The following is a 17,356-nucleotide window of genomic DNA, read 5'->3' on the forward strand; positions in this document are numbered from 1 at the left end:
GGCTTAAGAAAGTATCCAAGTCAAATGTATTGTGGCATTAATAAAACACAGTAATTTGCAGGTAGACTGACTTACTGTCTCAGTAGTTTTCTTCTAATCACTACCAGTCTCATACTTTTACATTTGTTTCAGTATCCAAGAATATATAAATTTTTAGTCAGTAATGTTTGCATGAATGACCACACACTCAAACTCATATCTTAATCTTCAGACCAAACCTTTCCACTGCATGTTTCTACAATTTAATGTTTAAACATTTTATTTTTCTACATTTTCACTTGCCTTATTACACATTTTTATTCATTTCACTGATCATTACATTCAAAGGCACATAAGCTTACCTCAAAATCAATCAGCCAGACTGAAGATGATGACACTTACATTTCTCAAGTGTAATATTTAATTTCAACACTAAGGGCTCTGACACAAACAGAGATACCTTTTATACATTTAATATATTGCTGAATTTACAACAAAAAAAAATGTGGAGGGATATATAATAAAGTAATAAGCACACATAGTGTATAAAACTTAAGTTACTATGACCATGAGTAATGAACCAATCAGCAGCATTTTAAACAGGGATCAGAAGTACAGCTGTATATGAGTCCAACTCAGTGTATAATCAGAACAGGGGTTTTAAAAAGTGACAACCTGTTTTTTTCTGCAGTTACAGTTTTCCACAGCATCGTTTACATCAGGGGTGTCAAACATAAGTCCTGGGGGCCAGAACTGACCCGACAGAGACTCCAATCTGGTCTGCTGGATGGTTTTGGAAAGTGTGCATGGCATACATTTGTGGACTTCTTATAGGTGTTTTCCTGCTGATAAAAAGCTCCTCAAGAGCCATTTATACTACACCAAAGTAGTTAGGTATTAGATAAAAAGTAACATGACAGAAAAACCCTTTTACTGTGTACAACAGAAATTCCAGTAAAAAAATGAAAGTTTTCATCAGTCAAATAAAGATATAAGGTTTCATACATACAGGAGATCTGGGCAGTGAGCTACAAGAGATTTTTCTGTACTTTTACACACTTGTCATGTAGAAAAACTGAAATGTGCTGTTGAAATTGCATTTTTACAATATTTAAATATGTATAATAATAATATACATGCGTTTAACATTATATAAGCCCAGTCAGATCACAAGAGGATGTTTAGGTTCACTTCACAGGGAACACAATCTTGTGGCCTATTTAAGAATTTAAAATAAAAACATCAAAATAGATTTAAACTGAATGAAAATGTTGCCATTGATGTACTACTGGCTTTACTGAGTTTCATATATGCTACATGGTTAATAATTAGCTTTAAAATAATATTAGATGTTACTGTTTTTTAATAATTTGCTCAGAAAGACACTGAAAAGACATCTTTCTAACTCTGAAAGCTGAAGGTTGGCTTTTCCAAATGAATCGTTCAGTCCAAACTGAGTTAAAAAAAAAAGAAAAGAAAAGAAAAATTTCACTACAAAAAATGGGATTTTATCATTTTTGCTTATTTGAACAAAAATCTGAATGAAATTTCTTTCACGTTCATCTTTGTGGATTAAATGATGTAGATAAAATACCTGCCCCGCTAATGTCACAGCAAGTTTGTTGTGTTTTCAGTCAAAACTAAAAAACAAACACGCCTGTCTGGAGAAGGCAGCAATGCAAATGAGAAAACACAACAACACCTGACTTAAGATCTGCATCTTCTGAGAATATTTGCTAAATTCAAATCATTAAGAGGCATCTGACCTCTCAGTATTTTGCATCTGTTCAAAATTACGTCAAAATCAATTTGCCTTTTACACTGACTTTAAATTAATATATTAATAATAATAATATAAGTTTTATTTAAATATTTTGAAAGATTTTACAGTTTTACCCCCGGAGTCACCTCAGTATACATAAGAAAAACTGTTTGCATCACGTCTAGTCATGCCTGTCTGGAAATGCTAGCAATGCAAATGAAAGAAAAAACAAGGACACAGCCTGTGACTTAAAGACTATATCTTTTGAGAAAATTTTCATTTGCAAAATTCAAATCATCACTGTGTGTGAAATGAGAGCAGGGAAGGGCCTCTTTCTATTTTGCATAAACATAAACTGAGTAAATGAGCCTTCTTTATGAAGTAGTACATGGGAACACAAACTTTATTTCAGCCTAAATTTTAATTCTAATGAATATGTTTGGCTTGAAACACGATCAAAGAAAAAGAAGGAGACTTTAAAAAACAACAACAAAACAAAACTATTATAAATTCCAGTAGATTTTCTTAGTGTACAGGCTGTGATCAAATGACCTGTGCTGTGCTCTGACATTTAAGCATTAAATGTCAGAGCACAGCACAGGTCATTTGTTAATTTATAAAACTAAATTCAACAAGATGCAACCTGATGTCTTGGCTAATATCCATCCTGTATACTCACAGTACATTCATACTAGACTGTTTAAAGTTGATGTAAAGGTGGAATTCAGTGAATGAGTCTAATCATTGTCAGCTAAAATTAATATTAAATCCATCACAGTACAGCAAACTAACCTGTTTATTCTGCACTAAACTGCAGAGTATTTTCATGCAACCTTTAAATAACACAATACGTTAGTACATTGTTAGTATGGTTTGTTTTGCTGGACATTTTACAATACCTGACTTAAAATTGAGGAGTTAAATGTAGGCTTTAAATTTCCACTTTCCAGTTGTGTGACAAATGCACACAAACAGTTTGTGTTTTTGTTGATGTTTGTAGAGTTGAACAGAATTGAACTCAAAATTACCCGCCACTTAAAAAAACATTACTCCCTTTATTCTCACTCCTCTTCTATAGGGCTAGCTAGATTCTGAAGTAGCACAACGAATAGACATCTGCGGTTGTTCTGGTGTTGTGCCATAAAAATCAAAAATAAAACAAAACAGAACAAGCAAACAACAACAACAACAACAACAACAACAAAAAACAACCCAAACCCCACCGGCCCATTTTCACCCCTGTATGACTATGGTACTATAAATTATTCAGAAGTTACATGGTTGTGCCTCTTTCTTCTCTTCGTATGCAATAAGCACTGGTGGCTCAAACCAATTCCCACATAGCAAAATTGGTATGGTCTGGATCTGGCCCACACAATGTGCTCACACATGGCCCACATACCGCAAAGAATGATGGCCCTTTGGTGGCCCAGATCTGGTTTGCCAGAGGTGCGCAAGCACAAGGCCAGTTGCAGACACACTGGTGGTCCTGTGCTGGCCCATGTGTGGACCTCTGGCAAACCTGATCTGGGCCATCAAAGGGCCGTCATTCTTTATGGTATGTGGGCCATGTGCAAGTTGTGTGCAGCCACGGGCCAGTTGCTGACACACTGCTGGCCGAGAACAGTTTCAGCTTTTGCCCAGATGTCAGCCTAATGTGTACCTTAATCAAGCTATGTAATAGAAACATGTGCCAGAACATAATAGTGCAAACGTAACAAGATGATACTCTGTCCGGACAGTGAATGGCCTGATTACAGCAAATGCTTTCCTAATCACACACTTTTTCTAGACTGGAGGAGCCAGGAATCAAACCACTAACCTTCCAATCACTAGGTGACCTGCTCTACCTCCTGAGCTACAGCTACCCGGTGGAAAAAATGAGTAAACCGTCACTAGGTTTTGGATAAAGTGTAAACTCACAAACCTGTCAAACCTGCATTTGAAACATTGGCTACCATAGCAGTATAGTATTGCAACATGGCATTTGGGTTTTCTAACTAAAATAGGAAAATAGGAACATAAACAGTGCCTCATTGCCAGACCTGGCCCACATCTGGTTGACATGCAGTCTGCCATGACACCAGTCTGTCAGAAGTGCCAGCTTGATGCAAGATCCCGGCCAGGCCTGCTTTGTATGGGGCTGGGCCACATAAACCAAACCATAATTGGGCCAGATATGACATGCCATCATGCATAGACAGTGGCATCTATGCCAGGCCTGACCCATATCTGGATGACATACGTCTTATCATGCCAGAAGTCAGCCAGCAGTGCCGGCTTGATACCAGATCCGGGCCAGACCTGCTTGTTATGTGGGAATGTGTGCATAGTGTTAAAAAGTGCTTAAAAATGTGTGCTCTTTTCTACATGTAAACTGTTTGATATTAGAATATTTCATAATTCAGAGAATTTGTACTTCAGTTCTGGCTTTATCAAGACATTTCATCACTACAGTCATAACTTTAGAGCTAGTTATTATAGGCACATATTTCCATATATAATGTAAAGGAGTAAGCTCACTTGCTTTGCATAGATACAATTACTACAAATGCTATGAGCGTTACTATGAATCAGAAAGGAAAAATCTACAAAGAAATTATTTATATATGACTTCAACTTAGTGTTTCATCAGGATTGGCGATATGAAAAAGAAAACATGGTGTGTTGTGCACTTACTGAATTTTTGGCAAAATTGTTTTAAAGGAGTACAAAACAGGTTTTAAGTCATAACTATTTCTAACAAAAACTATGTATCACAGTTTATACTGTGTCATCTTGGTTCCTATGGACTTGTTGGATCCTTGGTGCTGTAGAAATGAACTCTCTGCACAGCATCGTCAGCACCTGAAAGAACATGAGTTACAGTTAAATCAAAGTAATGCACAATAATTGCATACAAGCCTTAACATGGTGCAAGTAAAACCTGATTGGCAGATGAAGTTGAGGTTCTCCTCACAGGGCTGGTCCTGCCAGAGGAAGTTATCCATGCTGGCCACGCCTCCACAGGTGCTGGAGTAGCTGTCAGGAGCAAAATCTTGTGGCCAATTCAAGAAATTCATGGAATATCCAGACATCCAGAACCACTCGTCTGCTCTGAGGGATCTGTTGAAGAGAAAGTAATGGACAGATGTAAACTGACTGGAAATGCTTCTGTAGAATAGGGAGCACTTGTTTACACTGAGTTTGACAAAAGCTACATGATTGATATTTATCTTTAAAATAACAATTTATATTAATATTTTTTAAATAATCTAGTCAGAAAGACACAAAGACACAAAACTTTTTTTAAGCTGAATGTTGGCCTTTCCAGTGTAATTTTCAAAATTTTCAAAAGTCTTGTTTGTGGATTAAATAATACAGAATAAATAAACTGCCCTTCTTGTGTTACAGCAGCTGTGTTGGTGTCTGGGACAGGCAGCAATGCAAATGAGAAAACACAAGAACACAAAGCATTTGATTTAAAGATCTTCATTCTCTAAGAATATTTCCTAAATTCAAATCATTAAGGTTTGCCATCTGACCTCTTGGTATTTTGCAGCAGTGTAAAATTAAGTCATATGTCAGCTTTACTGACAGTAAAAAGATAGCCTCTATGATCATCAATTAAAAATATGATCACAAAATGGGTAAATATTTTTCTTTTTTGCAGGCATTTTGGGGTAGAGCAGGGCATCTACTTATCGTACAGTCGGTGGTTTGATCCCTGGCTCCCTCTGGTCTGCATGCCGAATATCCTTGGGCAAGATATTAATCCTAAATTGCCCTTTGATACACCCAGCAGATTATGGATGTGAGTTAGTAAGCACTTACAATCATAGAAGAAAGTGCTTGGGTGAGTGTAGCATGCTGTGTAAAGCACGTTAATACTTCAGGAGAATAAAAAAGTGCTGTATAAGAATCAGTCCATTTGTCAGAAAGGGTTTCTTCTTTGAACCACTTGTAGAGATTTTCATCCACTTCGTACGTTGTTTGCATTTCTTTCTGGCTTTTCCTGTTTTTTCTTTCTCCATTTATTTGGTTGTTTCTTCTGTTTCTTTGTTCTCATTTGATATTTATGTCTAGTTCTTTAATAGATTTTTACATTTCACTTGTGATTGGAGAGAAGCACCATCTCATTTATATTATGTCCTGCTCATTATTTAATCTGTGATGTACATCAACTAAATGTATCTATAGCTATCAGTACCTGCGCAGTCCCAGCCAGACGTGGTCTGTGAGGGAGAAAGGAACGAGGCCCAGCAGCTGCTCCAACTCGCTTTGCTCCTGTTGGCTGTGAAGGCTGAGCAGGTCCCAGTAATAACGTCTACAGTACATCAGAGCATCGGACCAGCAGAGCCTCTCTCCCACCACCGTCACGTTGCTGCCACCAAGCTGCAGGCTCACAGTGGGAGGAGGGGTGGGAGGAGGTGGAGGAGTCATAATAACGTCTGGCACTGTAGTGAAGAAATTTAGTATTCGGTTTGTTTAAGCCATATTTGGTGGTTATTGTTTTCCTTTTATTTTAATATGTTAAATTACAATAGTCTGTAGTGAAATTAGACACTGAAAGCTAAAGAGCAAAGTGCATTAAATTAATCTGGTCCTATTTACAATAGCAAATATGAGAAAAAGGCAAAACAATAGAAAATTTTACAATGATAATTTTAGCACACACTACTACCTAAGAACTAAGAACTTCTAGAACTAACACCCCAAACCCTACCAGATAGAGAAGCAAACACCTCCACTTCACACAGGGTTGTGTAAGTCTTTTTTCCTGGTATGATCACAATGATGTAGCGACCTTCCATTTCATTACACTGGAATGTGTATGTTGGTGTACCATCTAATGATTTGATCATGCCACAACTGATGGATTGAGAGAAAAAAAGAAGATGAAAAATGGTGGCTTTCTTTAATTAATGAATTTGTATACACACACACACACACACACACACACACACACACACACACACACACACACACAATATATATCACACCATGTGTATGCTGTTGCTATTTATTGTGGTTAAACCTTTCAAGGACAAAAACATAAAGAAAATTAAAGCCATGGCACCACTTTGCTGTCATTCCAGACCTCAAAAAAGTCTGGAATGACAGGTAAGCGGTGCAATGGTTAGCACTGTTGCCTCACAGCAAGAAGGTCCAGAGTTGAAATCCACAATATGACAGAGTTTGCAGTGGGTTTTGTTTGGACACTCTGCTTTCCACCCACAAATAAAAGTCATGCAGTTATTGGAGTTAGGTTAATTGGTGATTCCAAATTATCCATAAATAAATCTGTTTGTGTTAGCAATGTGATAGACTGGCCACCTGTCCAGGGTGTACCTCTGGCCTTATCTCATCTGGGATAGGCCTCAGCCCACCACAACCATGATTAAAATAAATGGATGTATAGAGTGGAAATTCTTATAAAGCCATACAATTTATGTGTTGTATGACTCTAGCCTTTTCAAACAAGCCAAAATAAAAGACTTTTAGAATAAACTTAAAATAATTATGGAAAGGATTTCCACATTAAAACATGACTTTCTTTTAGTAATGAGTTGCTTTGTCGGGTTAACGTAATTTGCATGGGTTGGATCAGTTCGGTTGAATTAAGTTGGACTCAACTGCTGTAAGTAAGTTGATTCATCATTATTATTTAAGTTGGTCCAACTCAAGTATATTAAGTTGGAACAACAGAATTAGAGTTATTTTTTTCCTCCTCCATGGAGGAGGAATTTTGTTTTATTAGTTTTAATCTTTTAACTTTATGCATCAAGCAAAAATTAAATTATATGCAACATTCTCTGACTGGAAGAAATTTGTTTAACATTTAAACCTATTTTCTGCACATTCCTGCACAAAAAGTAAAATAGGTTTTTTTTGTTTACACTCAGTTTCAAAATAGATGCAAGTAAAACACAGCAGAAAATAAATAAAATCAAAGACTCAGCGGTCCCGTTGCTCTATTTTCACCTGTATAGCAGACGGATGTTTGCCCTGGTGCAGGTGTGCCGCAGCGGTCAGTGGAAGAATCCACAAGTTTGTCTGTGAATTTCCCATTACGTGGTAGCGCACTTGGTGCTTGCTCGGAAGTTTGGGGGGTTTTTTTTCGCTGTAAAAATAAGTTTTCTTTCCACGTAGTGAACAACGGACGTTAATGTTTTTGTTACTTTTTACGGTATCAAACTCAAAGTAAGGTCAGTACTTCCACGCTGCACGGTCATACTCTCTACCGCACTCGATATATTATCCTTTGTTGATCTGCACACAGCTGTTGCCACGAACGTGGCACTCGCTTACGTCACTGTCATGAGACACTCTCACAAAAAAAAATCACGGTTTTAGTAACGCAGTAACGCAGCATGCTTACGGGAAAGTAACGGTAATCCAATTACCGTTTTTTCTTCAAAAATCCTGCTTGATGAAGCAAATATTTCAAATTTTGATTCTTCAGTCCATAATATCTTCTTCCAGTCTTCGGTAGTCCAGTGGTGGTGTTCCATGGCCTGGGCAAGCCTCTTTGTCTTATTCTGACATCTTAGTAACTTGTCCTGTCAAACCTTTAAATCAAAGTCTTCTTTTCACAGTTGAAACTGAGACTTGCTTGCTAAAACCACTATTAAGCTTTGCTTGACGCTGTTGTCCTGTGAGCTGCCCATCACGCGAGCTGTTAACTGTCAGAAACTTGTCCTCTGTGGGTCTGCCAGACATCTTCCTGTCAGAGTTTGCCCCGGCTTCTGAGTGTCTTTTGATAGTGAAGGAAACTGTACTCAATGCCACCTTGACATTCTCTGTAGGTAAGACCTACATTATTAAATATTATGATGGTTTGTCTCTCTTTTATTGTTAAGTGTCTTTTTCTCGCCATTTTTGTAGCCACACACTACTTTCTGCACAATAATACTGTTTAACTGATCCTCACAAGGTACCACAGCATGTCCCAACACTGCTTTTATGCAGACAAAGAGAGTTGTAAGTAATCCAGAAAAGTTGGAAAACCTGTAGGAATTAGTATCACCAGTCAAGGCTTGATCAACCTCCATTTCTGCAGAACAGTTTTAAATTGGTAGCATATTTTGTGTTCCCTGAAAAAGGCCTTTTTGTATGATTCTGTATGATTATTTTTCAGTTTTGCGTTTTCATAACTTTTTTTAACCTCTGGCAGTTCATCACTTACCTTCGTACAATTTCAAGGTATTTATTGGACTTAAACAACTTGAATTGAAACAAATAACTAGAAATGTTTGTAGCATATATATGTTTCCTAATTAGGAAAAAGAATTAACTTGATGTTTATGGAGAAATGTTGTATTAGTCGGAAATCAGATCTCACCTGGGGTTTTGGTTTCCATTTTGTTCCAGCGAGTTCCCGATCAGGATCTGTGCCCCAAGAATCCTAGGAATATAACCATCCTGTCTGTTGATGATGGTGACAGCACTGACTTTATAGACAGCCAACAAGTCTACTCTCCACCAGGGACCCAGATCTTGATCATTGTGTGTACAGCATCCTGAGTCCAAGTTTCCATTTTTGCACCCATCAGCACCCTTTGAGGGCCCAAACACTGGCCCATACCAAGTTGATGACTGTACTGTTTGTTTGTTTAAGGCCACGTTTGGAAGCGGTTCCACTAAATTGTGGAAAAGAAGAAACAAGTATGAATGAGTACTTGGGAGGTGTGTTTCAGTAGATCAGATCCAGTCGCTTAAAGCTCTACCTGCTGGGGCAGCAAACACCTCCACTTCACACAGGGTGAGAGTCTTCTTCTGTCCAGGAAGAAACACGTTCACAAAGCGACCCTCCATGCTGCCTCCATCACACCGGTATGTGTAGGTTTTACCCGCTTTGATATGTGAGATGGAGGCACACCTGACAACAGAGAGTGTGGGGGCAGCATTATGTTAGTATTGTGGACTTCATGTTAAGGAGGTAGCACGGAGTCCTGAACTAGAAAAGCAATAATCAGCATGTGGTGGATAATATGTAGACTCTAATCTCTGAAATATTTGTGTGTTTGTTTTATTTTTGATTCAGTAAAAGGAATAGATGTTACAATCCCTGATCATGAATTGCATGGAGTCCTGAACTAGAGCAGCATGTGGTGGATAATATTTATGTTGTAATCTCTGAAATATTTCTGTTCAAATTAATGTAAAATAAAAAAAATAAATAAACAAAAATCATAATGACCATTGACTGATATAAATTCATCATTACCTGGGATTATTGTTTCCATTGTTCTCCAGTGAGTTTCCTATTCTGATCTCAGCTCCATCCAGTCTTTCAGCACAGCAGTCTCCTCTGTTGGTGACTTTTACAGCAGTGATTGTAAAGCTTCGCTGCAGGTCCACCCTCCACCAGGGGTTGGTCTCGTCTTCAGCCGTGTGGCTACAGAAGCCATTGCTATAGAACGAGTTCCGTCTGCCATCGATGGCTTTGGACGCAATGGCAAAAGAGAGTGTAGATGACTGGGTAGCTTCTCCTTTGAGTGCCACATTGGGTAATGGGTATCCTTGAAGGAAAACCAAGAAGACAATAATTTCTTTTGGTTGGGCTCTCACACCCAGTGGCAGTTTTTGAAATGGGCAACATGGGCGGTTGTCAAATGCAAAAATTAATAATCCGACATATTTAGTACAAGTAATATTACTATGAGCAATGGTTATGAACCAGCCAGCAGTATTTTAAACAGAAATCAGAGGTACAGTTGTATATGAGTCCAAGTCAGTGCATTATCAGAACGGAGTTTTTAAAAAAGACAAACATGTTTTTTGTGCAGTTGCAGAGTTTTCCACCTGTGGCAGTTATTGATATGGGCGACATCGGTGGGAGCCCTGAGCAGTATTGTGGTGGGGGTGGCATCATGGCATCAACAACAACAAAAAAGTTGCTCGTACGCATGCTTCCCCGATATCATGCCATTGCATTTTGGCGTGGTGAGCCTGGTGTGCCTGCTGCTTGCTGCACATGGAGGAGAGGGGCGGGGCGATGGGGATTCTCTGGCTGGCCCGAGCGCCATCTCTTTCACCATCTTACAATGCTGTGATTGCAGCGATTCCCCAACTCTCTCTGAATGGTACTCATGGCCATTGATCAGTGGTCTTTGACCAATGAGCTTTGATCATTGGGTTTTTTTATCAATGGTCATGAGAATTTGCATATTAATGATCAAGGAACTGATCTCCCAGGCCATTGTTCCTTCAGTGGTGCTAGTTTCAGTCATTGTGCAAATGTACTGTTTATAAGATTGGGGAAACCTGCAGTCAGCTGAGACTGAACAAGTTACTTGGATGAGTGACGAAATGTTTCTCCCACTGAAAATGTTATGTCCAGATGAACAGAATCAACTTCTGGGGGGGTTCGTTTGTTAGCAATTTGGCTATGATAGTAAACAGTAGACAGACAGTAGACACAGATGTGGTTTATTGAATCTTTTGGACTGTGTTCAATATAACATTAATTACATATTAATTGGAAAAGGTGTATTGTTGATTTGTCTGCTTTTCTCAAAGGGGGGCGGTAGAGGGAGGGTTCGCCCAGGGCACAAAACGGGTCAGGACCGCCCCTGGTCACACCCCTTACTGATATAAATAAAAAATAAAGAATTAAATAAAGAATTGAAGGTATTTACCATAGTACACTTCAACCTCGCAGAGACTTAGGACCTTTGCACTTCCTGGTAAAAACACAGTGACGTAGCGTCCCTTCACAGAGTTACATGGAAAATAAAACGCTTGTCCCTTGGGAATGTGAGAGATGACAGCACACCTATGTATGAAACATTTAAAGAAAAAGTAAAGAATAAATATAAATAAGTCCTATTGATATGATAAATAATGACTTATGGTTATAAATCAAGCTCTTTCACCTGATGCTTTCAGGGTCACTGATTGCTGTAGAATTTCCGATCCAGATTTCGGCACCATCCAGCCCATTTTCCAATTCCTGTCTATTGGTTATCATTACAGTCCCAATTGTATACACATTTACCAGGTCTACCCTCCACCAGGGATCAGATTCTACATTGGTAAGTGTGCAAGACCCACTTTGATAGTTTGCGTCTCTGTTTCCATCTACTGCCTTACCAGCAATACCCACAGTGCCACTGGTTGAAGATTGGACAGCTTTTTGTTTCAGTGCCACGTTGTAAAGAAGTTGACCTAAATGATTTTTAAAAAGTGGTTATTAATAAAAACAAAGAGATGCATATTTAAATTTTCTTTTTGGATTGAGCAAGAAATGAAATATAAATCCAGGTCAAGTGTTAAATTAGGAGTTCCTATATTTGTATTTGTGGAGGTTTGCAACAGGCAATTTACTACATATTGCACTGAATGTAGAGTCACAATAGCAGCTCCTAGTTCACCCCTGAAGTGTTTGCAAAAGTTTCTTCTAGGAGTGTTAATTTATTTTTAAATGAAAAGTGGAGATTTTATTAGAACAGTTGACTAATTAATTTGAGTTAATGGCTCAAATATGTGTGTACAGTATAGACCTTGCATGTTATGTCAGCCCGAAAAGTATTTCTGCCCTTTCTGATTTCAGTTATATGTTTTGTGCCATCAAATAAAATGTAACAATAGACAAAAATAATGAGTAAATACAAGAAACTGTTTATTTAGCTAAGAATTATTTCATTAGGAGAAAAGAAGCTAACTAAATCTACTTGGCCTTGTGCCTAAAAGTCATGGCTCTTCCTTGTTCAGTCATGAGTTAACTTCGATCAACTATAAACTGTACTAAGCTGAGTTTAATGTCAATGGAATGGTTCTTATATAAAGCTTTTCTAGTCTTCAGAGCAGTTTCTGTTGGCTAGCCAACAGAAAATACTCCAAGAGTACATATGCATTCATCTGCATGTCAAAAAAGAACGACATACAAAGAACTGCAGGTTTCACTTGTTTCAGTTAAGGTCAGATTTTGTGATTCATCAATAAGAAAAAAGACTGAAAAAAATGCCATCTATGTGAGACTGCAAGGAGAAAACCACTGCTGACCAAAAATAACACAAAGTCTCCTCTCACATTTGCCAGTAAACAGGCCACTTCAGTTTTGCTCTTTCATGTGATAATGTGCCTTCTCCTTGCCTCCAGTTGACTCAGCAGCCTGTGAGTCTGTCACCCATGTTACTTGTAACTGCTAACTCCGATGAAAAGAAAAAACTTAAATAGTACAGTAGAAATCAAAATAATGTATTTCAAGAAGAGTTGTTATCAATCTCACCGTTGTGTGAATGGTCAATCACATATTTTCAGGAAGTTTTGGATAGCTTTTTTTTCTTTATAAATTTAAAATGTTCAAAACTGCAATTTATGTTTACTATGTTTATTTTTGCCTAATATAAAAATTTGTTTGAGGATTTAAAAAATGTGTGAATATGTGCAAAAATATAAGAAAAGCTAATGAAATATTTGTGTTTCTCAGTTACAACTAAAATCAGTGTCCAGTGAGTAGGGACAGGTAGTGTCACAGTATAAGACACAATTTCTTATTTTATGTATTATAAGCAGTGTTGGGCAAGTTACTTAAAAGTAATTAATTATAGTTACTAGTTACTTCTTCAAAAAAGTAACTGACTAAGTAACTGAGTTACAAGATTCTAAAAGTAATTATTAACTTGAAAAGTAACTATTGCGTTACTTTAAAAAAAAATGGGGTCCAGGGTATAATTGTTCATTTTTTACTACTTTTGATTTTTTCTCTAAATTTCACATTTACATATTATTTACTTTGTCTTGTTTGGTATCATCCTTTTCAGCACAACCTCATGTGTCTGAAATTATAGTTATGTTTCCATTTTGACATACTGTGTTAACACAATTGATCTAAAATCAGACAAAAAACATAAAATCCAAGTAGAAAGTTATATTTTTTACTGTAACAAGCACAAACATGTTTACTGAATTATATTTCATAACTTTAAATGCAAATATAAATTGTCAATTTTACAATACAGGGAGTGCAGAATTATTAGGCAAATGAGTATTTTGTCCACATCATCCTCTTCATGCATGTTGTCTTACTCCAAGCTGTATAGGCTCGAAAGCCTACTACCAATTAAGCATATTAGGTGATGTGCATCTCTGTAATGAGAAGGGGTGTGGTCTAATGACATCAACACCCTATATCAGGTGTGCATAATTATTAGGCAACGTCCTTTCCTTTGGCAAAATGGGTCAAAAGAAGGACTTGACAGGCTCAGAAAAGTCAAAAATAGTGAGATATCTTGCAGAGGGATGCAGCAGTCTCAAAATTGCAAAGCTTCTGAAGCGTGATCATCGAACAATCAAGCGTTTCATTCAAAATAGTCAACAGGGTCACAAGAAGTGTGTGGAAAAACCAAGGCGCAAAATAACTGCCCATGAACTGAGAAAAGTCAAGCATGCAGCTGCCAAGATGCCACTTGCCACCAGTTTGGCCATATTTCAGAGCTGCAACATCACTGGAGTGCCCAAAAGCACAAGGTGTGCAATACTCAGAGACATGGCCAAGGTAAGAAAGGCTGAAAGACGACCACCACTGAACAAGACACACAAGCTGAAACGTCAAGACTGGGCCAAGAAATATCTCAAGACTGATTTTTCTAAGGTTTTATGGACTGATGAAATGAGAGTGAGTCTTGATGGGCCAGATGGATGGGCCCGTGGCTGGATTGGTAAAGGGCAGAGAGCTCCAGTCCGACTCAGACGCCAGCAAGGTGGAGGTGGAGTACTGGTTTGGGCTGGTATCATCAAAGATGAGCTTGTGGGGCCTTTTCGGGTTGAGGATGGAGTCAAGCTCAACTCCCAGTCCTACTGCCAGTTTCTGGAAGACACCTTCTTCAAGCAGTGGTACAGGAAGAAGTCTGCATCCTTCAAGAAAAACATGATTTTCATGCAGGACAATGCTCCATCACACGCGTCCAACTACTCCACAGCGTGGCTGGCAAGAAAGGGTATAAAAGAAGAAAAACTAATGACATGGCCTCCTTGTTCACCTGATCTGAACCCCATTGAGAACCTGTGGTCCATCATCAAATGTGAGATTTACAAGGAGGGAAAACAGTACACCTCTCTGAACAGTGTCTGGGAGGCTGTGGTTGCTGCTGCACGCAATGTTGATGGTGAACAGATCAAAACACTGACAGAATCCATGGATGGCAGGCTTTTGAGTGTCCTTGCAAAGAAAGGTGGCTATATTGGTCGCTGATTTGTTTTTGAATGTCAGAAATGTATATTTGTGAATGTGGAGATGTTATATTGGTTTCACTGGTAAAAATAAATAATTGAAATGGGTATATATTTGTGTTTTGTTAAGTTGCCTAATAATTATGCACAGTAATAGTCACCTGCACACACAGATATCCCCCTAAAATAGCTAAAACTAAAAACAAACTAAAAACTACTTCCAAAAACATTCAGCTTTGATATTAATGAGTTTTTTTTGGGTTCATTGAGAACATGGTTGTTGTTCAATAATAAAATTATTCCTCAAAAATACAACTTGCCTAAAAATTCTGCACTCCCTGTAATATGGACAACTTTTGCAAACAATAAAGTTATTTGCAGCCATTTACCTTTTACCTCTGTTTTTATAACCATTTCAAACTATTTACAGAACAATCGGGTGTTCTGCATTCAATAAGATGCCACACAAATTATTTGTGCCGTTCGGGAAAAAAGAATTTCTGTCCATTATAAAGGAGAACATCACAGCCTGATACCTGCAGGTCTGACAGCAGGTGTATCACTCCTGTTTTCTACCTGGAGACAGCAGTCACCTCATTGTTCTAACACACAACACAAAACTATCCACAACACTACACACTAACTACACAAGACAACACATTAAATAACACACTCCAAACACACATCTCAAAACTCTCTCTCTCTCTCTTTTTCTGCTCTCTCTCTCACACTCTCTCTCGCCGTCACTCCTAAAACTTCCCCCTATTCCTAAACAACCAAATGTCACGTTGCCATATACTTTTTTGATTGGTCGACATGGTGCATTTTTACTAACACGAAAGGCCTGATTTTTGTTTTGTGTTTTTATTTTTTGGTCATAAGCAGTGAGATCTTGCTAGCGCGGTCCTTAGACATTAAACGTGATGAAACTATTCAGGAAAAAACGCTGCGTATATATTGTTTATCATGACTCTGGTTTTACGTGGCCAATCAACACAATTTAAAAACTGGTATATATCACTTTGTTGCTTTGTCATCTTAAAGTGGTCATGCGACTGGCTTACCACGACTACTTTATTCTTCTTCCGTCAAACAGCAGCACTCATGCGATTGTTTTCCCCGATTGTTTGTTGTGCCAAAAAGCTGATTGTCTGCCAGAAATTAGTGCTTTAAGCTAATACATAACATAATAAAAGTTTGTATTAAAGAGTGACTCCTCCAATAGGTCATATTGACTTTAATAAATCCCTGTAGCATTGTAAAGCATGTAAAAAGTAATGCACACAGTTACATATGTGACAGAGTAACTTATGTGTTTTGGCCATGATCTGATTGTAAAATCATTTTTTATTTTATTTTATTTTATTAGGCCTTATATGAATGAAGCATGCATTTCTTCTGAGCTGTCAAATTTATCAAGAGAACAGATTTGTCAGTCAACAGGAACTCAAAGAGTCTCCAGCAATTTCCAACAGATTAAAAAATACAGATTTTTATTCAGCTGCATCTTATTCATCCCTGTCGGTGAGACGGCTTCATTTTATTACGAGTGTAACTTTGCTCCATCATTAGCTGTGCTTTTCAAAATCAAATTTATTTATTTATTTATTTTTATTTTCTTTGTTCAGTCACTGACATGTGGTAGTTTGAACTTAGTAAATATGTACCAGAATGTTCTGATCGTAGAAGAAAAGTTTACCTGCCAGTGTTCCAGATGTTAACGTTAACATGATGAAAATGCCTGTTGACATATAGACATTAAAAACATTTAAATAACTGAATTATTTTTAAATGATCTCACTGATGTGTACATAAATGCCATCATCTTTATTTTAACTTTGTTTCTTTTTTTTAAGAAAATTTAAGATATTTTAACTTACCAATGAAGCTCCAAATATGAGTCCCACTCATGGCTTTAGAAAGTATCCAAGTCAAATGTATTATGGCATTAATTACAACACAGTAATTACTGATACACCAACTGGCAGGTAAACTGGCTCACTACCAGTCTCATATTACTTGTTTTGATCACCAAGAATATGCAAATTTTTAGTCAGTAATGTTTGCATGAATGACAACACACCCAAACTGACATCTTCTTCTTCAGACCAAATCCTTCCACTGCATGTTTCTACGATTTAATGTTTAAATATTTTATTTTATTTGTTATATTTTTCCACTTGCCTTATTTAACATTTTAATTGCTTTCATCGATCACTACTTTCAAAGACACATAAGCTAAAAATCTACTGGACCTGGCTTCTCTCCTATTGAATTATACATGCACAGGAGAGATAAGAAAGTTGATGGCCAAGGTGTGCTCATTCTCTTCCTAACCCCTCTCTTAATTATTAGAACAAAACTACCATCAGCTCAGACTACTCCTGTAATTAAAGGTTAAATTGTGGACATTCTCTTCTGAACCGTTTGTGGGACATTACAGTTTTTCTCAAATGT

At 37.6% G+C, this 17,356-nt stretch overlaps 1 protein-coding gene across 1 annotated transcript; it reads right to left on the minus strand.

Moving 5' to 3' along the window:
* Positions 1–4,386: 4,386 nt before the first annotated feature.
* Positions 4,387–16,830, minus strand: LOC146390774 (uncharacterized). The gene is made up of 11 exons (XM_084923764.1): positions 16,780–16,830; positions 16,599–16,640; positions 11,602–11,893; positions 11,365–11,501; positions 9,951–10,245; positions 9,451–9,602; positions 9,066–9,363; positions 6,447–6,592; positions 5,931–6,177; positions 4,668–4,846; positions 4,387–4,588 (listed from the first exon to the last, which is right to left on the minus strand). The coding sequence occupies exons 1-11, from the start codon at positions 16,808–16,810 to the stop codon at positions 4,527–4,529; spliced, it is 1,881 nt and encodes a 626-aa protein (XP_084779890.1). The 5' UTR covers positions 16,811–16,830; the 3' UTR covers positions 4,387–4,526.
* Positions 16,831–17,356: the final 526 nt, after the last annotated feature.

Source organism: Perissodus microlepis, chromosome 3 (assembly GCF_051167445.1).
Source record: "Perissodus microlepis isolate ML-2025 ecotype Zambia chromosome 3, ASM5116744v1, whole genome shotgun sequence".
NCBI lineage: Eukaryota > Metazoa > Chordata > Actinopteri > Cichliformes > Cichlidae > Perissodus > Perissodus microlepis.